The sequence below is a fragment of the Poecilia mexicana genome, unplaced genomic scaffold (assembly GCF_051168715.1).
Source record: "Poecilia mexicana isolate PSO_F unplaced genomic scaffold, ASM5116871v1 scaffold_18, whole genome shotgun sequence".
Lineage (NCBI taxonomy): Eukaryota > Metazoa > Chordata > Actinopteri > Cyprinodontiformes > Poeciliidae > Poecilia > Poecilia mexicana.
Window position 1 is genome coordinate 6,232,037 of NW_028263387.1, and position 18,815 is coordinate 6,250,851.

Consider the following 18,815-nt stretch of genomic DNA (forward strand, 5'->3'; position numbering starts at 1 on the left):
TTCCTGTCGCTCCCCCTCCCCAAGCCTTTTTACTTTATCTCCCACTCCTCTCTCGGTGCGCCTCACATGCACAGATGGACTCTGAAGCTGCCCTCCCTCCTTAAGGGAATTTGATCCCTGGAACTATTTGATATGGCTCTGTACTGTAGTTATCTAATCATTCTGCTTTTTGTGCGGCCGCGGCAGCACAGCTGGTTTCCACAGAGGAGACCACGCACTCATTACGGCGAGTTCGAGGGCTTACAAGGTTACAAGGCCCCCCGTGTTAGGCCATACGAGGCGGGAAGGGGGGAGGAAATAAAAAACTCAATTGGTGCACTTTAAATTTAAAGTCCAGTTTTAATTCAGAACAGAGAAGTACAAAAAAAGACAACCGTAACGTAGGCGAAACATGCATTTCTAACATTCCACTTTGCTTAAAAACAACAAAAAAACAATGTAAACATCCTGCAGAGTTCATCATACACCAAAAGCGAGGAGGAAAAAAAGTTTTGTTTACAATGACACCGTTCACAAAAGTGAGAAAATGTATGCTGCAGTATAAATGAATGATGGTGTTTATTACATTGCTTCCAATATAATGCAATGTACCAAACAGCTGAAGGCTGCGAAGTGTGCCGACTTCTTCAAGCCAACAAATTAGATATTGATTCAAAAATGGCTCAATAGCCATTTGCAACTTTTCAATACGGATGCAGATATGAAACGTGAAACCAGCCACAAACTGCGGCAGCGGACTGCCTCTCCTGCATCGTGTAAGTCTGTACCTTAAACATGACATTCTCTTTTTTAAATGAACATGTTTTTAATTACACTGTATCTGTTTGAAATAGCTACATTTTGGTAAGCCGTATGCGTCTTTCTTTCTGTGTAATTTCCATATCCGAGTGTGTAAATAGCAGTGTAACAAATAGCTATTAATAGGTTTACAGCAAGTGTTGCAGAATCGAGGAGGAAGCGAAAGTTATTTTTATCCCTCCCTATGCTAGTTTTGAGGTCTCTTAAAGGAATGGTTTGACATCTTGGGGATATGTTGTTTTTTTCCCCTTGTTCTATGAAAAGATACCAGTTGCATGTTTTTGTTGAAAAAAATAAATAAATTAGAGAAGATGGCAACCACAAAAACCAGAAGCAGATATTAGCTCAGCGTCTAGTCAATTCAAATATGAATAGACAAAACTGCACTCTGTGGCTGTTTAGCTTGTTTGTTTCCAATGTCAGCATCAAATCTGCATTAGCCGCTTCGATGTGGTTTGTCCATGCAGACAGCTCTGAACAAGGCAATAAGTAATGTTATTCATAAAAAAAGACAAAACCACGTATGGACTGAAAATGTAACTTGAATTGTTCAATAATAAGTGCTTCACAAAATTTAGGAAAATTTGAAGACATTTCCAAGTCGTAAGGTTAAAAAAAAGTGGAGCTGAGCAATGATTTTATAAAAGTACAAACATTGACCTAATAGAAACAAAGCTCTACAACGGAGGCTGAGAAATAACAATTCTGTGACTCCATGAAGTTCAACATATTTACGTTCAGGTGTGGTACTTTTAAAGTGAAGTACTAAACCACATTTGGCTAACATAAGCTAGCTAACGTAGTACTATTCCAACTGCTGGTTGTTTTGCTCATCTAGCACTTTAAATGATAGCATTTTTTTGTGTGTCTTTGCTCCAGAGTCTTCTGTAAGAAACATATAAAACACAGGTTGGTTCTTTGATATGTTCAGATAAATTGCATAAAATTCAGTTCAGTCAAAATCATTCTAAATTAGTCAAAAACACTTTCAGTAAGGGAAATGGAATGGCAGGTAGAAATAAAACAGTATCTTGAACAACAATGGCTTCCGTCAAAAGAACATAAAAATGTGCTTGAAATCAGAAAGGTGAATAAAGGTCCAAATAAGGTCATATTTTGAAGTCTAAACGTGATTGAAAGACGGGATTGAGGTCGCTAACACAAGCTAATAAAGCCTGACATTCAGAATGTTTGCTTAGGCTAAATTTGGACAGAACATATGAGATCCAGAAGTTACATTTTCACCAACAACTAGCCTGTCCAACAGCACCTACGTCTTTGTGCTAAGTGTTGTTGGACAACTTTATCTCCACATCTCAGATCTGTCTTAAGCACTTCAAGGTCAATTCGTGACTTCGGTAAGCACATATTTCCACTGGAGCTTCACAAAGAAATTCCACTCAGCAATTCTGGAAATTAATATTGCAAAAATAAAATTTTATATATATATATATATATATATATATATATATATATATATATATATATATATATATATATATATATATATATATATATATGAGTTACAAAGAAAAAAAAGAGTAATAGTGCTGAGGAATGAACGTTAGGCTTAATTAATTTAGTAATTTGAATGTTTTTCATCTTTCTCTGAGAAGCTGCTCTGACAGAAAGACATGACAGGACTATGAATTTTTTACACGTTTCAGACAGCGAAGGACAAGCTTGTTGCTGTAAGACACACCATTAGAGATTTTTAGCACATTATGTCCTTTCGCTTTGCTAGGTGGTTGGCCTAGCAGCCGTGTTCGTTTATGTATTTCAGACCTTGACAAAACCATGATGTCGCCCTGGTTTATAAAATCAAGGTCTGCGGTGGTGAGAAGCGTGTTTTATTTCTCACACTGGTTGTTAGCGTCGTATCCAGTCCCTTTTGAATGTTTTCACACCCCTTAAACTTGTCCACATTTTGTCACGTTAGCGCTACAAACCTCAGTGTACTTTCTTGGGATTTTATGCATCAAACTAACATAAATCAGCAAACGTTGAGAAGTTGAAAGGGGAAAAAGAAGACATGGTTTTAAAATGATTTTACCTACAAAAATTTGAGCACTGAATGTCTATTCAGGCCCCTTTACTACTTCAAAACAAAATCCAGTACAAGCAATTCCCTCCCGATGTAAAAAGTGAGGGACACATTTGTAAAGAAGACGGTTTACTCATCCCAAACTTTGAACATCTTATGGATTTTCCACTTCAGAACAACGCACTACTTTATGTCAGTTTTATGGATGTGAAATAAAATACTCTTTAGTTGATAAAATGTGGAAAGGTTAAAAGAGTTCAAAACCTTCTTTCAAGGAACTGAGGGAAAAGTAAAAAGCTAATTTTTTTTACTCATGCAACTCAAGTTTCTCTTTTGAGTTTTTTGGTGCCATTTAGCGTATTTTTTCATCCCCAGTATGTAGAGACAGCAGCGCAGAAACGTGGTTATCTTTAGTTATCAGTGTTTCCTGCCTCAATGCAAAGACAAACTCACTGCTTCCTTCGACCTCCAAAATTTGCTGTATGGACATGATTCATTCAAACGTCAAGAAAGACATGGGGGGGGAAAAAAACCTAACCCAAAATTTATACACAAAGCTGAAAATTTTACACATCTTTCTTCAAACATAATACTGTCATTAAATTTGTTATATTGCTCCTTAAAAAATGATCAGATGTCGTTCATGTCTACTAGCCTAAAGAATGAAACTCGTAAACAGAGAATAGGGCAAACGTAATGATCCACTTTCCTCCATTTTATGGAGCGTGCAGACAGTTTGTGGCAAAACAAAACTAGTCAATAATGTTTAAAACACAAGTAAACATTGCACTGACACACATTCATACCTTTGGCAAACAGAATATGGCATCTAACAACAAAAGCAGTAAAATTCAGTTTCAGTACACTGAAGGAGATTCTTCAGTGCAGGCACCAAGACGTTGATGATAAACAATGCTGCGAAAAAGTATTTGCCCCCTTACAGGTAATCTTTTGTTCTTGCTTCTTACTTAAATGTTTCAGATCATCAAACATGTTTGTACCCATTAATAAAGATAATCCCGTCTAATTACACAAAAAAAGTGTTTAAGAAAAAAAAAACAGCCATCCTACCCTTGGAGGCAAAATAGTTTTGATTTTGTCACATTAGACGTTCCAAAACTTTTTTTGTATCATCCAGAGCTGGACTCGCAGACGTGCTTCATAAATTGTGTTTCTATCAAAGTTTTCCAGAGTGCATTTTGAAGTATTGCATACTTTAGAAGTAGGAAAGGTTGATGGAAACAGCAAAATTTACAGTAGTGTTCTCGATTTTGCAAAAAAACAAAGTTACTTCGCTTGCTTGTGTTGGTTTTTGGCTGTCAAAATAAAGGGCAGATGGCAGCACATTTGCCTAATAAGTTACGATGTAGCAAACTTGTACCTCACTTGACCAATTAGCTGTTTCCGCTGTCGGTGCGTGTTAGAATTTTCTTTCTCTATGTCTCCTTACAGGCGGTAACATCGCCAGTATGACTTGACGTGACGGAACAACCACAACTCAATAGCTACGCATTCCTGAAAACCTCTCTCCATTTTTCTGAGAAGTGAGGTCCATGCTAGCTTCCAACCTCTACTGCCTTACTGCTAGTTATGTGTAACCTGAACATCTGATGACATTACGCTGCATATAGCCTGGTTGATTTGTTCCAAGCCAGTAGATGAATGCATGACTAATTTGCATTTTCTTCTTTTTTGCGACATTTAAAAGGTTTCCTCAAAAATGTGTGACACTTGGACAGAAACATAAGGGTTAAATTTATGTGCTACTATTAGCACATAATGTAACGGGACAAACCCCTTTTGGAACAAACTTCCAGAAAACCACAAAACTGCCGAAACACTGAGTTCCTTTAAATGAAGGCTAAAAACACTGGTATTTGTTTGATGATGTTTTTTTTTTGACAAAATGTAATATTTATTGCTTGTTTTATAATCGATTATGTCTTAACAGCCTGAACTGCCTTGTTGCTGAAATGTGCTCTGAAAAGTAAACTTGACTTGTTTGATCTGAAATATTGAAGTGCGATGCAAAAGAAAAAACTGTAAGTGGGGATGAAAAGTTTACAGCACCATTACTTACACTTCAAGAACGACTAAATACCGTTATTACTTTAGTTTCTTAGTACTGTTCATAAAAAGCCATATAATTTGCTTACACACTCCCAACAGTTTTGAAACTGCAAACCACTTCTCTTCTTCATCATCTGTACGTGTTCAGATGTGAGCTCGCCTCATTTAGTCACTGTACCAGGCTCTAAGCTGGGCAATGTGTGTGTGTGTGTGTGTGTGTGTATGAGAGGGAGCTGGAGGGGGGGGGAGACCATGTGAATGTGAACAGTGCTCCACTGTCTGATAACAATAAGAGTGACTGCATGTGTCGGGGGGGACATTGTGTGTGTCTGTGTGAGTGTGCTTGTTACCTCATTTACATAGATCCAATCCCACCTAACCCGAGCCACACACACACACACACACACACACGCACACAAATAAAACACAGGGCAGATAAAAAAAAAAAAAAGCGTACAGTCTCCATTCAGCGTTATGAGGGTGATAAAGTACATAATACATCCTAAATCTGCAATCCCACGCCACATTTACACCCAGCATATTACTTCCTGTTTAGTATCAGATGCCGGAGCATGTGATGTGTAGAGTCGGCCAGTCAGTGGTTCAGACCAAGTGGTTTGGCCTAGTGGGGAGTTGCGGGGCAGACAATGGCCGCACTGTGCAAGCTTGAAGTGCCGTCGGTGTCGATGACTCTGCCAGCAGCTGAGACTGGCAGACCCAAAATGGCGGAGCGCCGGAGAGCCACCCTTCCTCCCCCCCCACCTCCTCACCCCCCCACCGGCGCTTGTCACGGTTTAAAACAAGGAAGGGGGGGGAGCGGGCGAGTTTTTGATCCTGTTTGGATGCGGACTGGTGCAGCTGCGCCTGATCCCTCCACCCCCCGGCGTCGTTTGCACTCTCGCAGGAGGTTTGAAGGGCACGAGAGAAGTTCGGATGGAAGTCGGTGAAGTCCAGTTTTGAGTCAAGTCAGAGATGACGGGAGCCACGAAGAGTCCCGAGTGCAGTTTCTGCTCCTTAAAAAGCAAAAAAGAAAGGAGTGTCACTTCAACTATTTCAGTGGGAAGGGGGGAAACTTGCAATTAGGTGAGAATGATATGGACTCAGATCATAAAAAAAAAAAAAAAAAAAAAAAAACAATTTTGCAATTGGGGTGTTTCTATTAAATAAGAAATTAAACTAAAATCATGCATAAATAAGTTTTTTCATGCAGTAAGTCATTAAAAATCATGGCAACAACAGATGTAAAAAGTTACATGAGATATTCAAAAATCAGCCATGTTGCTAGCGCTCATCTGTCAGCCATCAGAGACGACGTCGGCGTCTTATTCAGGGGCTGGAGCAACAAGCTCCTTATACTTGGGAGTGGCTACATACTCGGCACTTTCAGGAATTTGTAGTCAGCGATTTTTACAGAAGAGCTTTGGATTCAACACATCTGATATGAACTGTTCAATGCTATGAGAGCTGTGGTGTCTGAACAAATGGAAAACAAACCATCATCCTCCCACTACTTTCTGTCGTCTTCTTCTTCGTTGTAGAAGACGAGCAGCTGGTGATCACATGACTCGTGTGACGCAAAAAAAAGTGTTTCCGTCACACTTTAAGTCGGAAAACCACCTCCTCCAAGAGCAAAAACTTTTCAGCAAAAAACATGTTTTCCAAAATTGGTGTGTTAAGCAAATTCAATTTCGTAATTTAAATGTGTGCAATTATATGGTCAATGGAAACACAGCTAATGAAGGCATGGCACAACATTCATAGTGCCTCAAACACAAATACTGTTCTTTTGCATTTATTTAGTGATTTATATCACTAATCTGCGCACCGTACCTATATTTAGTCATATTTTAAACATTTTCTGATATGCATAGATGTTCCTAACAGTGTAGAAGAAAGCAAAAATAACATTTCTGATAACGTCAGCTTTGTATTTTTCTTTACCATCAGTAACTGAAATTTATCATGGCAGCAATAAATCAAAATTCTTATAAGAAAATTTTATTGGTAAATGATAAACGATACAATAAATGCCCAACGCTGCTCGTAATATCCCCAAAGTGAGCAAAGTGAGCAACATGAGCAACGCAATAAAGAAAAAAGGAGCAACAGAGGGAGAGGAAGAGACCTGCCCATAAAACTCACTCTTGTTCAGATGACAGTCACACAGCTGTGGAGGGAGAATGACTCTGTGGGCAGAGAGAGGGAGAGAAAAAAAAAAAAGTCACATTTTAGATTCCCACACCAAAGGCGTCTTCAACCTGTTGACGAATGTGCGCACGTCGATGCCTGTGTGTTTGCCCTTATCCGTTCTGTCCGTCTGTCCGTCAATCTGTTCCCGGCACAGTCTGTTTGCCAATCTGTCATATTCTGTTTGCTGGATAAGGAGATCGGGGGGAATCTGTGTGTGTGTGTGTGTGTGTGTGGGTGTGTGGATGTGTTTAAACAGTAAAAATGCATCTGATTCTGGGTTGGCACACTTGTTTGCTCACAGCTGAAGACGAGTGTCGTGTTTCTGCTTTGCAAACATATGGAAGGTGAATTTATGGTTTGGGGACAAACACCTTTTTATTAAAAAAAACAACAACAACTCAAAAACTGTAGTAATAATCTCTTTAAAAAGTCATAATCAGGGACATTTTCACCTAAACAAACACTCAAATAGTCTTTGATACCATGATGTAACTAGCACTATTTCCATGTTTCTTTTTACACTGTAAAACATGATGCACTCCTACAAAAACTTCCTACAAACCAAGTGCCACCTACAAGTGCCACATGTTGGGAGTTTTGAGTAATGTCTACAAATAAAACCAGCTCTCATTCACCTCAGTGAGGCCTGCGGATTTTGTGTGTAAACTCCGTGCCCACCTGTGAATAGCTTGTTGATCCGGAGCTTGACCTGGGGTCCCTCCCAGACGCCGGGGATCCCCCCTCCTTCTGGCTGCCCACAGAGGACGAGTCTGAGCAGCTACTGTGGACTGAAGCAGAGGGGAGGGGGGTCCAATCAAAACGGAGCCGCAAAATGTAGAACACGTTCAGCACAAAAACACGTTTTCCATGGAGAAAACCCCCTCTCAATGAATCACTTCATACAGAGGGGGGGGGGTGTCATTATGTTTATTATTTTTATTTATTAGTAAGCATAGGGGAAGACAACAGGGTAGAAATTATTTTCTTTTTCCCTCCTCCATCTGTACTGGTGAATTTCTAACACCAGTGTCTGTCCCTGAGGACATTTCATGGCCTGAAATCTGCTCAACAAGACACCTGGTGGGCAGAACGCGCATTACACTGAGGTGTAATTGGGGAATCACTTTCAGACAGTTCTCTTCAGAGATGTGGATGGATCTTTAAAAAAAAAACAACAAAAAAACAGAAGACTCATAACAGCTAAACTCTGCGGCAGCAGTTTGCAGAGCATGCTAGCCTTCTTTTCCCCCCTCGACGCTCATGAATGCACTCCCTAACTCCCTGTATTTAAGAGACAGATTTACGAGTGTGCTCTAGCTGTTGTGAATATGTCCCTATCTATTTATATCACGTCTCTCGTCTCTGTTCCTTTCAGAAATCGTTGGTTACTTTGAATTTGCTCAGCTGCCAAAGGCCAACGGTGTGTTTTTCTGCAAGATCGACAAAGATGCAATCGAATCCCCGCAAAAAAAAAAAAGCTACTCTGAAAGTAGATAAGTCAGATAGTTTAGTGTGCATATTACAATGTTTCATTTTTTTGAATGCTGCATAACTAAAAGGAACAGCGTGTCCCTCGGAGAAGACTTTAGTTTCGAGACCTCCGAAGAGGTGCGCTGACTAAACAGATAGAACTGCAAATGAAGGAGGGGGGGAAGACGTCTTCTCGGTGTATCGCCCACAGTGATTTCATCAACCATATTAACTTTTACAGGAGGATAATACGTTTTCTGTTAAGAGATTGATCTGCTGCTCCGAGCGGCTCAAAAACAAAGAAATTCAATTAATGTGTCCGAAAAGCTCGTTTTTTTCAATTACGGCGGGATGTTACGGCCGACTATTACAGGCACAATCAAACAAGAGGTGCAGGCAAAACATTACGCAATGTATGCTCCATCGCTCTCTCCTTGTGAAAGTGCATTCCAGGCAGAAACTCTTGAACTCCATTAGTTACTTGCAGTGGTGTGCATGTCACTTGCACTTTTTCCACATATTGGGGTCGTGTTAAAACCCCAATACAATTCCAATAAATTAAGTGTAATTTATTGGGAGTTTATGTGACAGAAATTTGAGAAGAAGAGGAATTTGTATTAAGCTCCAGGAGTCTTTGGGTTTGGACTAACTGACTGAAGTCTTGATTATACTTTAAGAGTGTGCATTCACACCTGACCTATTTAGTCCGCTTTAATCAAACCAGACTAGAAAGTCTGGTTTGATTGAGTAAGTGTGAATGCATAATCAAACTCTGATGTGGACCAATAAAAACCTAGGTCTCGGTTCGTTTGAAGTGAACTCTGGTGCGGTTTGAATGCATATGTGAACGCCAAGCGGACCGGAGACTGCTCCAAAAGCAGGAAGAGGACTATGGCGCAGGGTATTCTGGGTAAATATAACCCAAACAAACACGAGAGTCTAGTGCCAGCACGATCTTGTACCAAGGAAAAAAGAGAAATCCTACAATCGCTAAAATCGCCACTCCATTTTTGTGAAGAAGGATTTCAGTGTCGTTTCCTTCAGTGGTTCTTGGTTCAGTGACACCACAGACGAGGGGAGGAACTTTTTTTTTTCGACAGAGTGCAGTGTGAAAGCGAACTGCAGCAATTATGGACTCCAGTCGGGCAGAGTCTACCAGACTATCAGGTGTGAAAACACTCTTAACATAAACCAGTGCATGGTAGCTCTGCTTTTATGTTTAGGCTCATTGACCAGCTGGAAGGAGAAACTCTGCCAGAGTAAAAGGATTTGAATACAAAGGAAATTTGGAACAAATTATTCATGAAAAATTCAGGTAGAAAAAATTTCTTCATAGAGCATTTCTAAACTATTCGATAGGCCGTCCTGAAAGGAAAGGAAGCTGAACTACCGAGGTGCTAATGCTACCGGCTGGTGTTGGCAAGGCAGCCAATCAAAGAAAGCCATTCGTTTTCCTTTGTGCTGATTTGACTGTACCCCCAAAAGCAGAGATAAGGAAGACAGTAGAGCGGTAGGGGTGAAGATGGTTTTCACCGTACATCTTTATGCACTTTGAGGTATATTTAGTGTCTGAACTAATAAAAAAAAGTGAGTTTTCAGTGTTTCATGACATTGTTTCCCCTTCTGTTCACCATAACTTGTCCCTTCATGTTGATCACATAATATCCCAACAAAATAAATTGAAGTTTGTGGTATGAAGGTGAAAAGATGTTGGTGGTGTAGACACTGTGCTCCTACCTCTGTCGCTAAGACTGCAGATGGAGTCCAGCTCTGATCCCGGAGTTCCTGTAGCGTCCAGCAGAAGCTTACTGGAAACTCCCATGCACAGCGACTCCTTCAGACACAGCTCTGAGAGAGAGTCAAAAATATTCCGAAAAATCACTTCAGTGAGCATTTCCAGGAATCATTTCTCCCCTACGAATAGCTATGCATTGTCATCCAAATCACGGTTAATAATCTCAGGAACATCCCATGTTCTGGCTTCACTGCTTTCATTTGTTTGTTTAGAACAATTCATTGTTTCTGGAGAACATTACCATCTGAACAGAATTAATCCCTTCTTATAAGGAGCTTCTGAGCACCATATTGCAGGGAGATACTGAAATCTAAGCCAAGAGCAGGAAGCGATGCTTGAACACATGATATGGAGCAGCTCGATGTGTTTAGAAAGCTGAGCATAAACAAAGGGGGAAAAAATGTCAAACTGAAACCATTGTTTTGGTTTCCATATGTTTTCTACTTCTAGGAAATGCTAGTAATACTGTTCCACTTTTTGAAACAAAGAACATATTTGCATCTTAAAGTTTTTTGTTTTTTTTTAACTGTTGGACTCCCTTGAACAATACTCTAATACCAACTCTCCAACAGTAGGTGGCAACAGCAAATATAATGGAAGAAGATCCTGAACTTTTCTAGTTTTACTTTTTTTTCTTTTTTTTTCTTTACATTTTCTAACTGTTTCCTTTCGGTCAGTGACTCTAAAACTCCAAAATTCAGGGTTCTGTCAAGTATGGCGTGTCATCCTAGTTTTACATCCACCACTGTATTTGACCTTCAGTGTTGCCTTTTTTTTTTTTTTTTTGCTGTAGTCCCAACTATTTTATTCTTCAAATGAAAATACTTTTTAAGATTTTGTACTTTTGCAATAATGCTAAAGAAGCCCAAAAATCAAGACAATAGGCCTTGATCTGAAGAAAAATGTTGTGTTTTTGAAGTGTTACTTCAAGTTGTTAGCAACATTCTATTTTTTTGAAGTGGAAACTTATGATTTATCAAACAGGGCAGTTTCACATGGGGTCTGATTGATGTCACATGTAAGTGTATCAGAAAATGTTGTAATCTACAAGGGAGCAAATACTCTTTCCCTAAATATCAAAGGACCCGTACTGCAGTAGCAGATTGGTGTCCTTGTTGTTCTTTAGCATATTGAGCGGTGGACATGGCTAACAACATGGCTAATAACTACGTGGTCAACCAATAGCAATTATAGCAAGGAGTAAAAACACCATAGGCCTACCTTAGTATAGGCCAATCATAGCATTTTGAAAGTTGATGTGATGTGAAAATGCTGAAATATTAAGACATTTATTCCTGTATTTTAACACTAACAAACAAGTCCAACAAAGGTTTGGACTTGTTTGTTTGACTTCACTACTTTCAGTGTATGAAAGACTTGTAACAATGGGATTTGGTGATTGATGCGTTTGGCACTGAAGTTTATAGTGTACCTGTATTGTTTATGGCGTGCGTCCACAGCAGATGGGCTATGTCATGAGCCCAGGACTCCCTTCCTGCTCTATTCTGGGCCTGAAGGGTGATACAGTCTCTGGTCCTGGGTGCCTGTCGGACCCAGACTTCAAACTTCACTCCCTCATCACCGACATTCTGAGTTAGACCCATTTCACTCATCTGTCGGAAGAAGAAGAAGAAGAAGATGAAATCGTGTTTGAATTATTGATCCAAACTTTGCCATTTAAAGAAAATAGCCTCTAGCTTCTAACCTTGATGCTGTGCTTGTAGTTGTAGACGGTGCGACCCGGACTCGGGCTCTTCTGCTTGGTGAAGATGATGGTGTGCTGGTAGAGGAAGACATTCCTGACACCCGCCCGCTTCCTCCGAGGTCCCCCGCACACGGTGAGCTCACCCTGCCGCACCAGGTCACCGCGTTCTGCCACTGAGATCTGAAAACAGAAAAACACGTTAGCCTCGGGGCTTCTATAAATATATTGTTAAAGAAATTTTAACTATAAATAAGGGTTTGTCTCTGGGACGGTATAACCTCTGTTCACCTGAATTGCTATCAAAGACATTTGGGTCTAATATTCCAATGGGACAAATTTTGAAAACCTCCGAAGACGCATCTTAGCCACCTCTGTTGCCTCCTTTAGGTGATGTGGACTCGGTCTGAGCTTGCTTCGGATGACAAATTTTCTCACTGACCTCTAGTCCTTTTAATTTCTTGCATTCCTTTAGTTATAATCAATCCATCAAGGCCAAAGGTGAGAGTCACAATATAGGCACTTGAAACTAAAGTCAAATTTCTTGTTTGTGCACACAATCTAGGCCAATAAAGCTGATTCTGATTCTGTCAAAAGTCTTTTTATTCTCCTGTACCCAGTGCCGCTTCAGCTACCAGTTTCCTAGTTTGGTGTTCAAAAAAAAAAAAAGAAAAAAAAGAAAAAACATTTCATCTGTAAAGATTGATAGGCCTTGTTCACAGTCCAATAAAGAAAAAGACAAAGCAGTATTATTATTATTCCTCCGCTTTCTATAGAGGCAAATGCTGCCTTCGCACAAGCACTTTTTCTTATCTGTTGGATCTTTGCTCTAATTGGCCAAATGAGTCATGTCTTTTCGCGAGACATGTGACTTCATTGTTCGCGTCAATTACAGGGGCTGAGACTTTTTTTTTTTTTCGTGCTGTTAAGACTCATAACAAAAGGCAGACAGACACTCGTAAAAGTCAGAAATTGCGTAGCGCTCCTACGGGAGGAGATACCAGGCGCAAACAAACGGCGAAGAGCGACTGGAACGTTTCGTCCGCCGAAGTGGATTAAAGAGTTATGGCGATTTACTGACATGCAGCTTTATTTTTACAACTGTGGATAGGTGAGGTGTGTGTTGGTGGGAGGGGGGGGGTCATCATGTAAGTGAGGCTTCACATACATCATGAGCACCCACACACACACGCCCACTGAAAAACACCTGCACTTGTAATCACTTTTTACCTGGAGAGCTGTCAATGTGAAGAGGCTCCAATGGAAGTGTTTGTGCACTCCTAATCTCTCCCCTCATATATAAATTGTGTTTGCTTGTGTGTGTGTGTGTGTGTGTGTGTGTGTGTGCGCGTGTGTGTGTGGGAGTCCAACGCTTGTCGTGTCTGCCTCTGAACGATGCCGCCGCGTTGGACTAACAATGTGAAGGTCAAGAGGAGATGTTTTTGTCAAAGAATTTCTTCTAAAGCCTAAATATATTCAGAAAAATCCACAATAACTGCACAATCTGCGAACATTTCCACGGTCTGAACAGGAAAGCAATATCTTTCTTCTCGTTTTCTTTTTTTTTTTCTTTTTCCCTCTGCTTGTAAGTGTCAAAAGGTGGGTGAGTATTTTCTGTAACATAAGATAAACAAAGGTTTCAAAAGTCTATAGAATATTTACCTGACTATTTCCATGAGAAAAACCTCAGGTCATTTTAAACAGCAGCTTTCAGATCTAGAAACGATCTAAACTTTTGTTTCAGTAGTTTGTTTGGTACTGCCTTGGAAAAAGTATTGAATATTTACAGGTTATTTATTATGTTACAACCACAAATTTCAATGTGTTTTTTCCTGGGATTTTATGTGACTATAGACAGAACACATTGCAGTGAACCCTCCATCTATTATGATCCGATACCAAGTGCATATAGGGGAAGTATGACCCATATTGATACAGATAGTTTTTAGTTAAGTTTGATATGTCAATGAACTTCAGAGCTTTTGGTTGTTTTTGTAGTTTTTCTTTTGAATTATTTTGTCAAAAACTTGGGAGAATCTGGACAAAGTTTATACATGTCTACAAAATACTATAACATGATAAACTGGAACGACAGAAACACAAAGAAATTCTTTGCATTTTTCCCCTGAAAAACAAAAAATACATATAATTTGAGAGCAAAACAAAAAATCTTTTCTGAGGTGAAGTTGAGTTGAAATAACTAGATGGAATCACACTAGTGTCGATCGATTGATACTGATATCGACTAGATATTGATAATGTTGTTTTTGGATCGATCCGTCCACCCGTATGGAACAGTAATTGCAGATTTTTCTGTGAATCCAAATTATTTTCAGAAAATTAGTTTGTTCCCAGATTTGTTTGCAGCGTATATCTAAAATATTTGAAAGAAAATGTAGCTTGGGAAGCTGAAATATTAGCTGGAACGCTACTTGACACTCTATTGGCTGACATTTGCAAAGCAGCCAATCCAGGAGCGCCTCTAACTGTCCTTGGTGCTGATTGGCTGTACACCCAAGAACAGAAATAAGGAACGTGCAATATTTAATAATGCATATTAAGTATTGTTAATGTGTTTGAAGTTTTAAAATGTGTGTTTTTATAGGCGGTCTCAAATATTTACGGATTTCAAGTTTTTCTTTGTAAAAATAGTGAACTAAATTTCGGTTTCCTTCCAAATGTCCAGTTATGTGTTACTTTGTGTCACATAAAAATGTTCACACAATATGATGCAGTTCTTAGTTGTAACGTGATACTATTTCGAAGTTAGGGTATGAATGCTTATTTTTAAAACAATATTTAAACATTGTGAACCTAATGACTACTTGAATCTCTTTTAATTGCTGAATAAAAACGGATAAAAACTGAAGTGAAAAGATTCCCCTCCCTTCCCCTCAGCCTGACCTCATCAAAATTATTTAGGTTTTTCCCATCTAAGAAAAGAAAGTGGGACTTGTCAGTTGCAGACTGTGAAAAAATGTGGGACAGGCACTCTCACCGGACAGCCGACGATGAGGTCACTGGCCCTGAGGTCCTCGCCGTGCCGCTGGGCGTGTCTCAGGACGGAGAGGGCGGAGTCTGAGGCCAGATTTAAACCCCCCAGCTCCTCCAGGGCCTCGCAGTACTGCTCCAGCCTCTGAATGGGAGCCTGCAGGCAGTAAGGGAAAGACAGAGGGGAGAGGGGGGACGCCTGGGGGAGTTTGGACTTTGGGTGGGGGTGAGGGGAAGACGAGCAGAAATGTAGAAACAGAATAAATGCCACCTCTGTCTCTGCTTTGGGTTCACATCAGAAAAAACTGTCTAGTGTGTGAGTGTCACTCTCTAACACCAATTCAAAAAACTGCTGCGGATCAGACGTCTCTCCGTGGCAACCGAATCTGCTGACGCAGCGAAATGTCTTAAGCTGCCCAACAGAAACTCCTCAGGGACTTTTCAAGGAACGATTTAAAGAGTTTGAGTTGTAGCCTAAAACTTTCCCAGAGGTCAGTCTGATTGGCAAACACTCAAAAATGCAATTCATGAAGGTCCAATCATGCAAATTGTAGAACTTAAAGGGGTAGCTTACTATTTCTGAAGCTAGTTTCTGCTGGAAGGTAAGAAGCAGTTCATGTTTTCTCTGTATTGGGTAACCTAATGGAGTCTTCATTTAGTAAAAGTAGCTGGGTCTGGAGGATAATGCTGCCAGCCTCTACGACAGTGGTGTCCAAACTTTTTACTACTATGCTAAATGCAGAAACAGCAGGAGTTAAATCCTTTTAGAACCTGGAAGCCCCTTAATTTTCTCTGGAGTATTAAGCTGAAAGCTACTCAGCTAATAATCTGTAGTCAACTCTAAGCTCATGAAACATCATGGCAGCTTATGGTAACACTATTTTATAAACCTATAGAAATTAAACTATTTTGAAGTAGACATGCTAACTCTCAGCTAAACTTAGGGTTGAGTTAGTTTGCACTTCATCATCAATGGTGTTTCAGTTTTGTTTTTGTTTTTTTCATTATTTTATTATTTTTTTAAATTACTTTATGATTTGGTTAATTGAAATAAATCAACATGTTCAGTGTGGATATACATAGACATCAGTGTAAATATCTGTTCAGTACAAAATGTGTGGTGATATAAAGTTTATTTTTAAAGAGTATTTGAATAAGTTGTGACAAAATGTTTGAAACAGGAGAAATCAAATTTGCTCTGATTAGCTAAAGTTAGCTTGATGCTCTGGTAAGGTGTCCTTTCTATTTCTCCAAACCTAAAATGAAAGACATTAGGAAGTGTTTATTTTTTAAGTTTCTAACATCAAGCCTCCTACTAGATATAAACTGACAGTATAATAATGTAATAATGGGGCTGTATGGACATCCAACAACTATTCAGGTTGCCATAACAAATTCAACTGTAAGTTGAAAAAAGCATAACTTTTTTTTCTGGATGCTATATTATGTTTAGAGTGTAGAATATTAAAATGACAAAAAAAAAAAGATTTTTGGATTTTTCAGTTTTCAGCTAAAGCTATTCAAAATGAAGTAGTCTTAACTGGAGTTTAATTTGGAAATCCCTTTTCATTCTGAACCTCCCACAACAACAACAACAACAAAAAAACACGAACAAGTTGAAAGCCTTGCTGCTCCTGTTTTCACTCCCATTAAATGATCACCATCAGCCAGCATGCCGTTCCACAGCCATTACCATAACCATAAACCTGCCCATTCCCATTATCTACCATGTGTTCAAGCTGCTGTAACAGAGGCAGGTTGTGCCATCACTAGCGCACACTGCCACCTGCTGGTGGTCGGCCGCACTTTCCAGGACTCCCTTCGAGATCTCCGGCGCTTTGATCTCTTCGTGTAAAGTCTTGGTGGTAATCTCATCATGCTGTTGATGGATTAGTTTTAGCTAATTGTAGCTTGGATGCTCAAATTACTTTCTCTATAATCTGCCCTTAATTGGCTTTTCTGGTCTTATATTGAACGTATAATTAGCATCACTGTATACAGCTTAATTGCTGCCACTGAAAAATAAAGCTACTTTGATTGGTTTGTGCTTGAACACAAAAAATACTTGGACTGATATTCTTCTTATCTGAAAACATGTTTTAGTTCATTTTTGGCCCAAAGCTGTTCCATTTTCTTTAGCTTAAAATGTGATTTTTTTTTTTTAATGAGTTGACTGTATGTTGGGGGGAAAAAGGCACTGGAGCAAATTATGGATGTCTTGATAATAAATCTATGCAAGTAGAACCTGCCTTTTGTATTCAAATGTTGAAATTACCAGGAAACAATTGCTGGTTCTTACCTTAAAGAAGTCAGCTGCCTGTGTGACCAGAGGAGAATCCATTTCTGGTTTAGAGCGGATGTAGTGGGAATACTGGAGAAATTCCTCCCTCTTTGGATGCATGGGGTAGAGGGGGAAATAAAAACATTACAGTGTGTTTTTACATTAGCTGTCATTTAAATAAGCACAAGGTAAAATATGAAGTGTAAATTGAATAATATACAGTTTGTTATTTGAACCTCATTTACATTTTTATTGATGTTTTGCACAACCAGTTCAGATGGAAAGGTTGAGTACTTAAAGACAACTCAACTGAAATTGATCTGTGATATAAAGCTCACATTTTGTTGCTGAATTGAGGGGCTCTTTCTGTGTTTTTAAGATTTCTGGACTACATGTGTTTACATCAACTTAACTGTCATAAATATTTAGACGAGGCAAACTTCAGACGGGCCTTAATTTTATTTAGCGAAAATACAGTTTAAAAAAAGAGGTTTGAGTCATGTTTTGTGTAACATTTGCTCTGTATGTAAAAAAAAAAAAAAAAGAAAGAAAACAGAAAACAAAACACAGTCCTAATAAATTATGTTAATTTGAACCTCACAAGCGTTGCGGGCAGGGTTGCTTTAACAACGTTTTTGTGTGTGTGTGTGGTTTCGGGAACTGACGGTCTGATAGACAACACCCCCATTTCCGCGCTGTCAAACCGTGACATTTGCCGCACCCCCCTGACCGTCATGCTAAGGCCGCTGGAGGGTTAAACATCTTTTTGTTTTTACAATATGAGCTTCATCAAGGGTGTGGGTTTTTTCAATGTTGCCATTTAAAAAAAAAAAAAAAAGCTTTAATTATCCTTTTACCAAAGCTTGTGAATTCCTAATAGCTAGACTTTGAAACATAGATAGTGGCAGCAAGGTTACCTCCTGTACCTTCCCAGCAGATTTTGGGACTTACATATTTGCTGAAGCAGTCCTGTTGCAACAAACTCTGCACAAGAGCGCCCTCCATGGCAGGGAGCAGGTCCCGCAAGTGAAAGGCAGTGAGGCTGCCCCAGTTGGGGAAGAGGGTGTCTCCCTTCCCCCTGATGGAGGCCGGGGTGTCGGAGAGCTCCAGCAGGGGCAGGTAGGTCTCTTCAACTCCCTTCAGGACGGCGACGTACTGCCGCTCTGAGCTCAGCATCCTGCACCAGAGCAGGTACAGTTTACTGCGGGATGAATGGGGGGGGGGAAGCGATGGGAACAGGAATCGGTTAATGCGAATAAGAAAGTAAATAGTTTTTTTAAAACGAGAAACAAACATGAAAGAAAAAGCAGAGATGTTGGAGGGAAGCCGTAGCAGCAGGCAGTGGACGGAGATCAAAGAGTCGATGATGAAAAAATGATCACAGATTGCACGCTGATTGATCCCCCCCCCCAAAATGATGCATGCATTTTCTTTTTCATCTCAGCCCTGCTTAATCTAATTTATTCAGTGGGTT

General features: G+C 39.7%; 1 protein-coding gene across 2 annotated transcripts in view; it reads right to left on the bottom strand.

Annotated features, from left to right (window-relative positions):
• Positions 1–319: 319 nt before the first annotated feature.
• Positions 320–18,815, bottom strand: part of arhgef40 (Rho guanine nucleotide exchange factor 40) — a 49,046-nt gene continuing 30,550 nt past the window's right edge. Inside the window, exons 19-27 of one of the 2 annotated variants that reach the window (XM_014985553.2) lie at positions 18,293–18,542; positions 17,360–17,449; positions 15,068–15,274; positions 12,073–12,252; positions 11,800–11,980; positions 10,310–10,420; positions 7,781–7,890; positions 7,055–7,098; positions 320–5,925 (exon numbers count right to left, since the gene is read on the bottom strand). In XM_014985553.2, coding sequence (XP_014841039.2) covers positions 7,072–7,098; positions 7,781–7,890; positions 10,310–10,420; positions 11,800–11,980; positions 12,073–12,252; positions 15,068–15,274; positions 17,360–17,449; positions 18,293–18,542 — 1,156 coding nt within the window. In that variant the 3' untranslated portion in view covers positions 320–5,925; positions 7,055–7,071. The other variant, XM_088015167.1, reaches the window with a different exon arrangement.